The 14817-nt window shown below is 42.3% G+C and overlaps 5 protein-coding genes across 5 annotated transcripts; 2 read left to right on the forward strand and 3 right to left on the reverse strand.

The window, feature by feature from the left end:
• Nucleotides 1–384: 384 nt before the first annotated feature.
• On the forward strand, nt 385–1922 carry BCIN_05g04930 (hypothetical protein). Its single transcript, XM_024693043.1, has 4 exons — nt 385–1158; nt 1214–1335; nt 1396–1627; nt 1691–1922. Exons 1-4 carry the CDS (start codon nt 447–449, stop codon nt 1747–1749), a joined length of 1125 nt encoding a protein of 374 aa, XP_024548828.1. The 5' UTR covers nt 385–446; the 3' UTR covers nt 1750–1922.
• Nucleotides 1923–2928: 1006 nt separating this feature from the next.
• Nucleotides 2929–4243, forward strand: BCIN_05g04940 (hypothetical protein). Its single transcript, XM_001559718.2, has one exon. The coding sequence runs from the start codon at nt 3384–3386 to the stop codon at nt 4026–4028; it is 645 nt and encodes a 214-aa protein (XP_001559768.1). The 5' UTR covers nt 2929–3383; the 3' UTR covers nt 4029–4243.
• A 271-nt stretch (nt 4244–4514) lies between these two features.
• Nucleotides 4515–6861, reverse strand: BCIN_05g04950 (hypothetical protein). Its single transcript, XM_024693044.1, has 6 exons — nt 5977–6861; nt 5858–5916; nt 5728–5806; nt 5467–5674; nt 5248–5382; nt 4515–5179 (listed from the first exon to the last, which is right to left on the reverse strand). The coding sequence occupies exons 1-6, from the start codon at nt 6393–6395 to the stop codon at nt 4568–4570; spliced, it is 1512 nt and encodes a 503-aa protein (XP_024548829.1). The 5' UTR covers nt 6396–6861; the 3' UTR covers nt 4515–4567.
• Nucleotides 6862–8187: 1326 nt separating this feature from the next.
• Nucleotides 8188–9642, reverse strand: BCIN_05g04960 (hypothetical protein). Its single transcript, XM_001559716.2, has 3 exons — nt 9380–9642; nt 8876–9318; nt 8188–8816 (listed from the first exon to the last, which is right to left on the reverse strand). The coding sequence occupies exons 1-3, from the start codon at nt 9553–9555 to the stop codon at nt 8470–8472; spliced, it is 966 nt and encodes a 321-aa protein (XP_001559766.1). The 5' UTR covers nt 9556–9642; the 3' UTR covers nt 8188–8469.
• Nucleotides 9643–12528: 2886 nt separating this feature from the next.
• Nucleotides 12529–13615, reverse strand: BCIN_05g04970 (hypothetical protein). Its single transcript, XM_024693045.1, has 2 exons — nt 13301–13615; nt 12529–13239 (listed from the first exon to the last, which is right to left on the reverse strand). Exons 1-2 carry the CDS (start codon nt 13537–13539, stop codon nt 12687–12689), a joined length of 792 nt encoding a protein of 263 aa, XP_024548830.1. The 5' UTR covers nt 13540–13615; the 3' UTR covers nt 12529–12686.
• Between the last annotated feature and the right edge of the window lie 1202 nt (nt 13616–14817).

Raw genomic sequence — 14817 nt, forward strand, 5'->3', positions numbered from 1 at the left:
ATCGGCGCCAAACGAAAGGCGTGCTTCGGGGACGGTTTTATGTCACTTTGATTATCCAAGCCAATCAATCAAGGCTGGAAATATCGAAGGTCTGGATATAGTAGCGATGTAGAGACACAAGCGAGATGTTGCGAATCTCACCCCTGACATGGCGTCTTTTAAAAATGCAGACCTCGTCGGTTTTCACTCTTGATTGCTGGATTAATTGATTGTGTCAATATATTGGTTTATCGTGCCTTATTATATTCCTAATCTTTCATACCCTTTCGGTATCGGTATATTGAGCAGCGATAATTTGTGGTAAGATTAACGGAATCTCTCCGAGTCGTCAATTTATCAACATTTGTTCAATTATCTTTTGACCTCAATTGACTTCAACCTACAGAATTTGTTTTTGAACATTTTACTCTTCAGACTTTGAGAAAGATAGCTTGCAAATCGAAACAATGGCGATAGCCAATAATTTCTCTAAGACTGCCGTTGTCGTGGCTGAAGATGCAGTGGGAAATTCAACCAGCAGTTCTTCTAGAAAGCTAAAGTTACCACCAAAACCTGAGAACTTACCTCATCCTGAATACACTACGCCGAGAGGTGTATCGCCTTTAATATCTGTACCCAAAGCAGGTTTGCAATATCCAAATTACACGCCTTTTAAGCTCCCAGATTTGGTGGAACATCCATTTGTAGACAGAGGAATTGATTCTGACCCGAAGAAGAGTAAATTACTTGGTGCAGCATCAGAAGTAAAGCATCTGACTCCATCCATCGGTACTGAACTTGTTGGAATCCAACTCACATCTCTCGATGATACTCAAAAGAACGAACTAGCTCGATTGGTTGCAGAACGTGGAGTTGTATTTCTGCGAGATCAAGAAATGGATGTCCATGAACAAATAGAATTCGGATCTTACTTTGGAGAACTTCATATTCATCAGATGGCTGGAATTATACCTGATTTACCATGGGTACATCCAATTCATAAAGATGAAACTGCCAAAAATGGCCGATCGCATCAAATATGGCATTCGGATGTGAGTTATGAGTTACAACCACCCGGATTGACCTTTTTGAGAATGGATACGCTTCCAAAAGCTGGACCTGATGGGTATGAGGCTGGCGGGGATACTATTTGGGCGAGTGGTTATGGTATCTATGAGTGTAAGTTTGTCCCATACACATAGGATATCCACAATACTGATACCTCTTCTTATAGCATTATCTCCAACACTGAAAGGCATTTTGGAAAACCTGGAAGCAAAACATAGTGGTCTTGAACAAGCCGAGAAAGCACTGAAAGGAAATGGTTGTCTTCGAAGGAATCCTATTGAGACAATAGTAAGTATCATATATCACCATCACACATAAATTCAATTGGCTTACCATTAAATCCTACAGCACCCTGTCGTACGAACACATCCAGTAACCCAACAAAAGACTCTGTACGTGAACGAAAACTTTACCAAGGAAATTGTGGGTGTCGAAAAACGATTCAGCGAATCTCTTCTCGATTTCCTCAATCGATACGTTGCGGAGGCGTACGAATACCAAGTGAGATGGAAATGGTCCACCAATGCAGTTGCAATTTGGGATAATCGTGCTACATTCCACACGGGGATATTTGACTACTGTAAGTATTGATTGTACAACCAAACTTTTGGCAGGCAATATACTAATAGTGATACGCCATTAGATCCTCACCTTCGTCATGGATTGCGTGTTGCTACTCAAGCAGAAAAGCCCACCAAATGAATTGGAATATTGTGATGAAATGAACGATTCACTCATCGGCTCAATTGATGGAGTAAAAACTCTTGCTCAAAATGTTCCATTCGACGAGGATACGAGGTGTCCGAGGACGTATATCAGGCTATTGATGTGTTTTCCAGTATATACTTGGCTCTAAATGAAAGCGAATATTCCCATTTGCCCTTTTCGATGCCAATTGATGAACAAATGTCTTGTCGTGTTGAGTAATATCGTAAATATATACTGTCTTCTTGATGTTCTCTAGGGCCGCAACTCACTAGAATTAATTCGACCAAAGATAATCACCCTTGTTTCCAGAGCCAAGACAAATTGGAAATGGTGAATCGTCTAGGGCTGGAGAGATCAGATCTTCTTGAATTCTCGAATGTCTCAAAGTATCTTTTCGTTAAGACGAGACTAGAAATGACTTACATACATACTAGCTGGGTAATAATGGACAACGGGGAAGAATTGAATGATGTGGTACCTACCTAGTGTGATAAAAGTGTCTGGTTGAGATTTTCGACTACCATTTCCAAATCTTCATCGCTCCCTCCCTTTATTCCTCACATATCCTCATACTTGTTTAGCCCTCAATAAGCCAAGAGATGGATAATCTCTGCTAGTAATGACTCCATGAATCTCGACGTTGTTCAGAGTTGAGCAATACATTCTCATTCTCATTCTCAAAACGTGGTTTGTCGTTCTTATTGTCCAGCATACATCTCACCCAGCTTCGAAATTATTCGTGCGAGAGAAACCATGCTGCTTTGGAATCAAAATGCATTAATTGATTGTTACCTCCAAGTATAAGGCCAGGTAAAAGAAACGGGGGAAGAGTCAAGAAACCGAACATTCGCAAACGTCTGCGAGTGGCACCGATAAGCCACGAAGAACTGAAGTATTCCCTAGTAGTTAGGTAGTATTATGTGGTCAAGAAAATCAGTACTCTGTACGTTACTTCCGCTTTTTGAACATGGAGACTGGACAGTCCCCATGTTTTATCGATTGTTGACACTGTCATGTCAACGGCTTTCCAGATTCAAAAGGAGATGCCAGAAGAAATGCTCTAGATGTTGCTGTCGTCACCCCACAGCCAAAGTGGCCCGTGATAAGCTTCATCCCAGTATCACATCACCCCTCCAGACTAGAAATATTCTAACAATAACATGATAAATTTTTGTATCTAGCCTGCATTTGCTCTGATTTTACTGGCGATTTAGTACAATAGACACGCATACACATCGTCTTATCAAACGACACTACTTACCATCCAAGTCGAAGTAGACATCATCTAGTCCGCCGCTGTGCCTTGCGTGTTCAACCTACCCCATATTTGCCCATACCCATGAACGAAAGGGAAAAAAAATCTTGTTTCCCACCAGCCCGCCAACACGCAACAACCAGGATTAAATCTCGCCAAAGAGATGAACCCAGCAAGCAAGATCCTGAATCTGGACCTCGATGACATCACACCATCTTATTTTCCTGCTTCTTCCAATCTTTTTTAATGTATGGAGTTCCACCAGCCTCGTTGCTGGTTTTCCCTCTCATAATTCCACTTAATCCACCTTCACGAAAACCAACTATAAAGACCTTCTCAGAGCAATTTTTTTCCCCGAACGGTTTCCTTTCTGATGTCCTTTATACTCGAACCATCATCCGAAGCCTATCGCGAACGTAAAGCCAAGAAATCGCGCTCGCAGCCTCAAGCTCAAGACCAACAACTCCAGAGCCAATCCTCCCCCCAACCCCAAAACATGTCTATGCAACAACAGCAAAACGGCGGGCAACTAGCCCGCAACTTCCAACAAAACCCCCAACAAGCAAAACAGCCCGAGACCAGCAAACCTCGATACAAGGGAGGAAACTACGGACCGGGCACCATATCGCAACGTATTGAAAAAGCCATGTACGATCTCGAGCACCAAACCTGGCGCTGTCGTCTCGACAAGCCCTCCGCCCTCCTCGAATACATTGATCCCAAAGCCGTCTTTGCATCTCCCGAGTACGGAATCCTGACCAACGATTCCGAGCCGACATTAAAGGAAACGCTCGAGGATGACGACATGCGGACGTGGAACTCGTACGAGATCAAAGATATGAAGATTGTAGAGGTGAGCATGATGGCCGCGACGGTCGTGTACGATGTGACGGCGAGTATTACGGATGAGAAGGGATATCCAAAGGGCATTTATAAGGCATATTGTACGAGTTGTTGGAAACAGGAGGCGAGTGCGGATTGGAAGTTGTGTACTTATACCGAGGCGCCGCATTCTTAGTGGGGGGGTGGGAGAGCGGGGATGGTTCGCAGAGGCTTGCTTGAATGGATGGAATAAGTAAAAGGAGGGTTTAATTATGATGCTATGTTATGTCTTGGTGGATGGATGTACATGGTGTCTGATGGATGAGGCGTGGGTTGGCATGGCACGGGCATGTTTGGTGTTTGGATAGGTAGGATGATATAGGAGTTTTAATGGATATTTCGTCGTCACCATCATCAATACTGTTTACTTTTTATGATTCACCTCTTGATTGGCGTATTTATGCCAGCCCTGTGAGTATCCACTGATGCATCCTTTTCTCACACATGCTAAACTTAAATTCGCTACTATTGATCATGACATCTAAACATCAAGAGACGAAAAATTTATGGGTCGATGGTGCCGGTAAAAGATATCAATATAGCATTTCAATATAACAAAGCGGAATACTATGTTCTTATCTAATAAACACACCACCACCTTAGGATTTCTCTCATCCAAACATCGCAAGAATTCAGAATCACCCTCTACCACCTCCCTCATCTCTACTCAAGCCTCTAAAAGGTCCCCCAATAATGCTTATCATAATCCCCCTGAGGCTTCCACAACGGCGCAGGTGTATACACCGGAATCGGCACCGCGGTACCATACCCCGTCGTAGGCACCGCCCAACTTGGCCACGTGGGCGTTGCCCATCCTGTCGGTGCACTAGTAACCGTATACGTACTCGTATACGTTTTGGTTTTTGGATCTTCTCCCGCGCCCAGACTAACAAGACCGTCGTTCGTCTCATAGACATCATCCCCCTGGCCGAAAATGTTAGAAATGTGGTTTACGCTTGTGCTTCCGCTTTCAGTCCAGACGGTGACGTCTTTGATGGTGACGTTTGTTGCGGGGATGTAGTCAGAGGCGAGGAGGTAGAGAGCAGGACGTTTAGCGCCGTCTTGGATGGAGCCGGTGAAGTTGCGGAAGGTGATGTTGGTTAGGGCGACGGCGCCACTATCGGGGAGGTAGGTTTGTTGCCAGTATTGGTTGAGGTTTATTCCGTAGAGGGATGCCTTAGAACGGAAATTTTCCCAGAGAATGTTGGAGACGTAGCCGGAGCCGCCGGGGTAGGTTTTTATGAAGACGATTTCGTTACCGCCGAGGACAGATATGTTGCGTGCATGCTGGGTGGAGGGGATGTTAGTTTAGATGATGTTAAGAGAAGAGATGAAGGCGGAGAGGAGAGACAAACAATGTTTGATATCTCGGCCGAAACATTTAAACTTCCAATTGAGATCCCCGAGCCAACTTGGTTGCAAACCAAATTTTCTACCAGCGCATGATGGGAAGGACTTTTAACAGATACGCATTCATCTCTATTTGTTACCTATCATCACCAACATTAGTTTCCGTGTCCCTTTGCCGTAATTCCATGGCAGTCTGGATAAATTTCGAGATCTAAAAACCATACCTCATTATCATGAACCCAATAATTGGTCCCAATAGCATCAATCCCATCATAAGAACCCAAATTAGCTCCACGGATAGTCAGGTGATATACTTCAATATTCTCGCCAAAATCAAATATGAAGTGGAATTTGGGACTGTCGATTAAAAGTAGATCATGAACTGTAGCATTAATTGGGGAAATGAGACGAAGCATTCGAGGTCGATTGGTGCTGGGCAGTTGTTAGATATAGAACATTTTCAGAAAAGGAGAGAGAAAACTCACTTTCCAGAAATACGGTACAAGTAACCTTGGCCTTGAATTGCTCCAAGACCATTAGAGGAGTAGAGTTCGAAATCAACGGCTAATTTTGTTTAGTTCAGAATGACTCAAAAAGAAGGAATGATTATATCACCATTGATTATGACAATCAAGTTCTCCAGGAACTCCCCATCTCCTTCTCCATTGATAGTACTATTCGATACCTCAACGTCCGTAACCCCATCATCCAGAATTTGCCTCGGCAATACATACCTATTTAACTTCTCTACACCTGCAAATCCTTCAAGAATTTTTGCGCGAGGTACAACATATGGCACAACATAAGTCGAGTCGGTCGAATTTGGATAATAAGTTGCGGTGATAAGACCATCCAGTTGAAAAGCCCAATTCGTTGCATTACTCAAGATGATACTAGTTTTGAGTGTATAGTTACCAGCAGGCACAATTAATCGACTACCAGCATGTTTTTGAACACAAGAGGTAAAGGCGTTTGTAATTGGGATAGAGACATCGTCGGTAAGAGGATTGAAGGCCGGATATAGAGTGCGAATGTTGCACTCAGTAGTCTTTTTGGAAAGAGGTGTAGTTGCACCAACTGGGCCAGTAAGTTGTGCTTGTGAAAATAGACTCAAGTGAAGGACCAAGAGTAAAGATGCTTTGATTGAAAACATCTTGAATACCCAGTACCTTTCTGAAAACAATACTATGTTACATGTACCTACATTCTTTTTATGCTCGCGGACAACAATATCGTCAAACAGACGTACATTTCACGAATTCTGTCGCAATCACATAACCCACAACGAACTTTGGATCTGCAAATTAGATGGAAAAGATTATGCACCAAACATATATCTTCAACAAGCTTTTTAATAGATTGAACCATAGATTTGGAAGGTGGGTGGGGCTGCACCCTGTGAACGTCATGATCAAGGGGTATGGCGCATTTGTGTTGTATTCGGTAACTCGGCCGAGTTGTGACCGTGAGTCAGCACCTCTTTCCCTATTTCAAGTATTCGACATTTGAAGGTGCATTGAGGTTGTATTTTGTTATGGGTTATGTTTGGATCGAGTGGGTTTCATAGGTTACTTGGATTTGCCAAGCTTATTTCCACTGCACCTTCTCTTCATCACTCCGAAGTCCACTTTTTGAGCTACTCATTCTTTTCTCTGCGATTTCGCAAATATAATCCTAGCTACGCTCAATAAAGTCGTCTATCGGCTGCTTAGACAATGAACTTCAATATCAATACTGGCAAGTAGAAACAAGACTGGCCTTAGAAAATACAGGTTCAGCACGAGTATCTCCAAGAATTTCTCCCAGATATTCGAATCTTTAGGCCACGCAAGCCTTTTGAGGTTATTTTGTTAGAAGTGGATATTTCCTTGCCTCATTTGTACTTGCACACTGAGCTATTCATGCATGGCTGAGCCCAATTTGCTTACTTCACAAGGAGAGCCAACGGCTGAGAGAGATATGATATTTCCCCCAACCGTTGGCTTAACACAGGCACTTCCCAGGCTAAAAACAAGCGCTGTTACATAAACAATGGGAATGACAAAGGTAGGAAATTTCTACTGACGTGGTGAGGTGTACTGAAATCAGTCTAGCCAATGGCTACTAGATCTCTGAATATAAATTTACTGTGTGCTTTGTCCAAGCTTAGCCAAGAGCTGTAGCAGTAACAATATCCTGCCATGCATTCATTTGGATGGATGTGACGAAAGTGTTAGTTGTAAAGAATGAGATCGTCGTGCTAATTGGTGTTGCTACTAGCTCAACAAAGAGAAGAGAGAAATATCACAGTGCAAAATCAGGGGCGATATTTAACTTTTCTCGTCCCATTGCCATCATCTACTTGCATGAATGCTCAAACAATTGCTTACCAATTGTCGTGTAATGGGAATCAAGGCATTGCTTGAAGACGATATAAGCTTCAATAGCCAATGCAGCTGGGATTATTCACTTAGAGGTCATATTCTAAGCTGGCGCAAACTCACAAAAGATATGGTATCTGATCTTCCGACCTCATATTCGAGTAACAGATGAGGCCCATTAGTCCTAGAATCATGCCTATTGAAAGAGATACAATGAAGAAATAAGCTTTCAATCAACCATTGTTAGAGCCCAAGGGAGAACGAAGATGCTGTTCAGACCAAACCAACTTTCTATCTCACAGAGAAAAGCTACATAAACTTTGATAATGGGCGACTAGCCCTCGTATATGAATGACAAGCTCTTCTACTAGGGCTCGATGGAGTCCTTCCCTCGAAGACTTCTATTCTCCACTTGAAGACGACAGTTGCTCCCGTGAAAAGGCTTTAGTCCTGGATTTATCAACGTGCACGCATTTCAGCTAATATATCCACGAAACCCGCGGCGGTATCTTGAAGTTTTCTTTAAAGACTCAAAATCCATATGGTAGGAGAGATATCAGAAACTATACGTGCATTGTATATCGTTGCGACATGCGTCAATATGTACAAGTGAGTGCACTGGCGCGCTAGCGGACGAGCGTATTGCATATAGCTCTCGTAGCTCCAAACCTTGAATAGATAGAAGATGCAATACAATACATTAAACCATGTGCCTATCACCAAGACGTCGTAATCACCACCGAGGTAATATCAACAGATATTGAAAAGCCATTATACTCGCTAGTACAACTAGACACGCTCAATAATCTCATAAAAAGATTCCACTTGAAGAACATACTCTCCACATTCTTTGCAAATAGTCTCAATTCAATCTTCCTGATTCCGAGAATGTTTCTTTTCTCTATCATCGACGCCAAGCCACAGCATATCAGGGCGACTGTAATGGCCACCGACATCTATGAACGTTTTGCACTTAAGTATGTCATCTAGATGTAAGTCCGCATAAATTATACCCTCTGTAGCCTCTGGAATGTCCGTAGAAAGCTTTCGACCGTCGGGACCAAAGATTGCTGAACTTCCTCCCCCAGAGGTGTTCATTAAAGCGCCGGCGCTCGTGTTCATTCTATCAATGCCCTTTTGAGTCAAAACAGCTGTTGTGTGAAGAACGAATGCTTGAGATTCGATTGCGTATGTTTGTGATAAATTCTGGGTGCCTGTTGCGTTTATGTGAGCATAGAGCAGGCTCTATTGTGAAATTGAATATGTAACAAACCCTCCTTAGACATTGACCAAAGTCCCAGACCCCCGTCATGCTCAAAAACGGGTGGCCAAGCAGCCACATGAAGATCTTCTTTCTGAAGTATTGTATTGTACTTCAATAGTGGTTGAGCATGCTCCCAGCATGCCAAAGCACCAATCCTACCAATACCTGGAACTTCTGCTACATTCTTCAGGCAATTTCCAGATGCCTCTCCAAATGTGGTCCTCTCCATATGAGTAGGCTTTAGTTTTCTTCTTGTCATTATAATATCGCCGTCATTCCTTATAATTGCCTGAGAAATATAGAGAGAGTTGTTGTCATTTTCTGAGAATCCAATTGACACAGTGATGTTGTTTTTAGCTGCACATGCACAAATTCGTGCCATCTGAGGAGAGTCGATTTTCAACGAGTTTTTAATGTATACTGTAGACAACTCGAAATCAACAGGGCGGGTCCTAAAATTTGTTCGTGTTAGTTGGTCCCTCAATTTAAAGGATGCTGGATTGATATACATACCAGATCCAAGCTGGGTACCCAGGTATCCAGCATTCGGGGAAAGTAATGAGCTTTGCTCCATTCGTAGCTGCTTCCACTATAAGCCGACAGGTTTTCTCTACAGCTTTCTCAAGGTCCAACCATTCCGGCTCTGCTTGCGTTACTGCAACTTTCGTTACCCTCTCTAAGTGTCCCATGTTGTTACATTCGTTTGATGGATTCAATGAAGAACGAGCTTTCGAGGTGCAACCGACTTATACCCAAACTTGGGCGGGTCCCCCCCCTGGAATGCTACACTTTCATGACTGTGGAAGGTGGGCAATATGATGCAAATGTGAAGGAATTGATAATGCGGCATGACAGTAAACTTGTTGAACGTAGCGGGGCAGGAATAACTACTCCATTTCCGCTGAACTTTAGGCACTGAGAAACCCTCCAGTTCATGGTTACTCTCCGGGCTTTGAACCGGGCTTTGAAAGTAAGTTTAAATGGGGATATCGGGCGATAAGAGAACGGATCTCAGGTCCACAGAAGGTTATATTGTTGAGCTGTACGTTCCGGAGAAGTGATTCGTTGGCGCATTGCTAGGGTAGTTCCCATGTGAGTAGAAACCTGGGAGCTAAAGCAGTGTGGCTTATTGAAGCAAAGAGCCATAGCTGACCCTACTGGATTCTAGGGGTGTGTCAGAGGAAATGTGTTTGTATTTAGCAGAAATTGGCCTTCTCATGTGGAAAGAAGCTGTTGGAATACCGTGTAATTGTAATTAGAAATTCTTTATTGTCTGCTAAATGACTGAGGTTGTTAAGACTAAATTCTAGTAGCTTGCAGCACTAGAGCTGCAGTCTAGCACAGACACTAAGCTTTGCTTCCCCATATTGTGTACTTCACCAAACTTTGTCACTACTTACTCCTGTCAACCTTGACGACGACGACGACAAAAAACCAGAAGCTGGGAGAAATTACATTGAACCATTTGTTTCTTCTGCAGCAATAAACAATCCAGGTTGTTAGTTCGCCAGATTGTATCCTGATGGATATTAAGAACCAAAACAATTTTCAAGGGAATGAAAAGACTCGCCTGGGCTTTGTCAATTGAATGCTTCGACAGAGACGCCAAATCTGTTTGATACAAATTCGATTGACATTGGAATTTGTTCGATATGCTTTCATTGACACTCGTCACTTAAGCTAATCCCACGATCAAATCTGGCAGAAATCCTGTCATACTCAGCTTTGCTCAACGCAGAGAATGTGCCCACTTTTCTTAATACTTGTTCATCAATATCAAGACCATGGTAGACGACATTCATTCTCACAACCTCAGTCTCTCCAATGTTTGTTACATCTTCTACTTTGCCTGACAGCAGGATCTGTGATGACCAGCTTGTCTGATAAATCGAACCAAGCTTATCCTCTTCCTGCGCCCTTCCTGCGCCTTCTGTTTCTTTCCACTTCTCCGGGCATTGGAATTTACCACAAACATCATCTTGCCAGCAAGTCATTTTCTTTCCTTTTATATGGGAACCTTAACCTCTGCTTCTACTCTACCCTCTCCTCTACAATAACGAACTTTTCACGGCAACTTGAATCCCGACAACAAAGGGTGCCCTCTTCTCTTTCGCTACGTATCAACCCCCTGCTCTACGCAGCTTTGATGGCACTGAGCTTTACGGTACCTCCGGGTTTTCTCGAGTCGACCTCAATCCCCATAGTTGGTGACCTCGGTGGGAGTTTTCTTCTTTCCAATGATCGTCGCAATCGAACTACAGAGAATGCAATCCAGAGAGTGCACAAAATGAAAGCAAGGTTGGAGTATAGAAGTAGAATATCAAAAGGCTTTGAAACAAAGAGAAATTCATTCATTGCGGCATATACATGTGGAAGAATGTATAGGAAGAATGCTGGTGGCAATAGCAGCGTCGCAAAATCACCCGACATCATCATGATCTTCTTCGTTGACTTGCTTAGCATCCCGCAACAATTTCTCTGCTCGGAATCAAAACTTCAAATGTCCTCTAGAATCCAGCCACGGTTCATGATAACGCCATAAAGCGCAAGACCGCTCAAGTGCAAGTATGATCAGTTTTCGTTAATTTGTAACTCGACCCTTGCGTATTGTATAGCAGACATGGATATCATAGCTAACTTCAGCTATACATGCTACTTTCTGACTCGTGCGATCTCACCATAACATGGGACTGATTGTCAAATAAGTACAAAGAAAAAGTTGAAAGACAAAGTTGACGGACACTTCATTGGTATCTACAGTGTGTACTCCTCAACTAAACATCAACGCAATCGGCCACCTCGAGGCTAATCGGGAACTGCCAAATCTATGAACCTCTGTATGCCTCATCAGACACGGTCAGAATTATAGCATGGTTAGGAATGATTTGTAAAAGTACCATAAGCCGACTTACTAATCGATTTTGAAAATCACATAATCTCTCTGCACACGGGCGTGGCTTCGAGGCCAGATATTCCTCAAGTTGAGTCGAAAATGCAAGCACAAGTTCAGAACACCAGGTTGTTTACTGTCACATTGAGATGTTCTGTATTATGAAATCTGGTTACTACTTTTGTTCCTGCTATAAACAAAGTTTTCGCTGCACTCTCAAGTGTGAGCATGTATAATTGTAGACCAATTATCCCGTTCCTGAAAACAGAAGCATGAACTCTGCATCTTAAACTGCTTGAAAACAAAAGCAAGACCACTGTTAATATTGCGAATTTCCTTTTGAAAATATCTTTCCGTTAAAAGATACTTCTTTAGCCCTCCCAAGCTATATGCTATCCTGATTATTTCAGTGCGTCGATTGGTTCTCGCCAACTCCGAATAGCGGAGTTAGTTCGCTTTTTTGGTATTGGTGATAGTATGCGGTTCCAAACACTTCAGAAATATTTGGCGGGCTTTATTGGATAAATAGTCTAGTTCTTTATCACTAGCTCTCCCATTTCTAGGATTTAGTACCCGCACTCTGACATCGAACTCATCACTGATTTGCAATCCTTTAATTGCCTTCACAACATCTAAAGCTACATCGCGCGTGTTTTTGTGGAAGTAGATAAGGTCGTCTTTTGTTAAAGAAAGGTAGAGTAGTAATGTCTTGACGCATTGAAAATGCTCTGTGATAAATTTACAGAGAAGTAAGAATCGACAGAGTTCGCAATGGTCCGAGAATTGCTCATCCACAGTGTGCTCTTGGTAATGCCAAATGTTGTCCACGTGTAAACATATATGTTTAACTTCTGCATGATTGTCCTTAGTGGTACATCGACGAATTTGTACCTACACGTCGGTTAGTTCGGAATTCGGATTAGGGAGGGATCAAAATACAATTTTTTGTTTCTTAGACTCATTTAAAACAATAGTGCCAAAATTTAGACGTTCGCCAAAGTCAATAACAACGTTGTCCCAGAAGAAGTCGACAATCTCTTTCCAGAGATTGATATATCCATCATATACGACGTCCATCTTTTGTATCTCTTTGCCATTTCCTTTCTCGCCCGTGGTAGGGTTGTTGCTGCTTGGTTCATCGAGTTGGAGTGCATATTCAACTTTTTCCAAAAGCCATATTAATTTCTGAATACTCTGGTATTCGTTTGGCTTGAAGAAATCAAGCATTCCTTCTGACTGATCCCAATGTTTCTCATTTGTCCAGTCCTCAAGATCATCTTCTGTAAGACCCAAAACATCGTCTGATAAGTAATGGATAGGAGGAAGAGCTCGTTGTACCTCGGAAACTCTTCTGGAGATAGAAAATCGTCTTCCATTGCGAGAGAGGCGTGCAAACTGGGCATCTGGGGACCAAGCGAATATCAAAAGCTTGTAAATCCTGTTTCGTACTCCGACAGGGAGCATCTTAAACAATTTCCAGAAACTGCTAACTGTTAGTCCAAAATATTCGATATCAACTGTGCAAATACTTGATCCACACTTACTCGAGTGAAGTTGGGCCATCTCTGAGAAAATCACCAATTGGCTTTACAGCTTTGAAGTTAGAACTGATTTTTGGTTCATTCTGAGGACCAGATTCTTGATACAAATCATCTCCGAACGACAAATAAGGAATTGACCTTGATGGAACTAGCTTGTTTGCACTGCGAGGTCGGTCGTCTGATATATAGCAGTTTGCGAATGCTACTTCGAAAATTGGGACATGAGTGTTCTTACGAGACATCCTGATTGTTCTTTACTATATGTATGAAGAGTGATTAGTGAGAGGTTTGGTAAATGAAGGAGGTGATGAGACTGCCATGAAATGTTGAACAAGTGCTTACTGGAACACTCAATGTGAAAGTTGATGAGGTGGGAAGTTACAAGATCCTTTCAAGTGATAGATTCTTGAGGTCGCTGTTGAAATTGAGTGAAGATATGAAGAGACAGCCGAAGGATTGCAGATTAGAGGCAAAGCTTTAAAAGCCAGTAAAAGCTGTGCGTGCTATTGCTTGAAGACGCAAATGGTGTAAATATTTGCGTTTTGAGTTGATTCAAAATATATCATTGATGAGTAAAAGAACTCCTTCAAGTAAAAGAAAGAATCAAATGTAATAAATAATCTAAAGCTAAATCATTAACCAAGAGTATTTCGTTGTGTGCTCGCAAGTATTGCTTCTAAGAAGGGATCTGTTGTATTAGTGGATATATATCACTTTGTTTGTTTGAATTTATGCCCAGTACAGCCTCAACTAAAGATTCACCAAGATCAATGCTACTCCTCCAAATAATGCCTCTCAAACCCGAGCCCGGAGTTTGGCCGAGATGAGTTCAGATTTCTATAGTTAGAGAGAGATGTATATATAAATATAAAGGATACACCTAGACAAGAACAATTTTCCTCTTGTAATTACCTTGAACAACAACCCACTTCTATACCCTTCAACGACATTTGAATCGGAACAAAGGTCAATCATTCTATTACTGGTCAATCTTTCGACAGTTTCTCATAGATCTGATACTTTTCCAAACAGTGATATGCTATTTGAACTGTTTCCTCCACTTCAATTTTCTCTTCTACAGTCAAAGAACAAGGAAAATCCATCAGATCTACATCTGTAGAGACTCGTAATTTTCTTCATACTCAGATTTACGAAGTACATCCTATCTTGAGTACTTTGTTTAGCACAACTGCGGCTTTCAGGCCCCAGCAGCCTCCTCTCTATACGAAGACGCGCGACTTCATCACAAGCTCTCTTTGGGCCTTTTATCCGAACTGAGCCTGCCTCTGCTTCTTTACAGAGTCTACTGAACCTAAATCGAAATCGAACGATAGTTTCCACACTCAATCTTACCTGTTTACTCTGCGAGCTTCAGACAAAGCTATTCAACACGAACTACTATTCTTGGCTGTTCTTTCTCGCCTGAACACGAATAATTTACCGCTGAATCTAGGTTCTTTTTGTCGGGCTTGACTAAACCCTATGCGTACAAAATTAAGGCAAGAATTAAAACAGCCTCC

The sequence above is a fragment of the Botrytis cinerea genome, chromosome 5 (assembly GCF_000143535.2).
Source record: "Botrytis cinerea B05.10 chromosome 5, complete sequence".
Lineage (NCBI taxonomy): Eukaryota > Fungi > Ascomycota > Leotiomycetes > Helotiales > Sclerotiniaceae > Botrytis > Botrytis cinerea.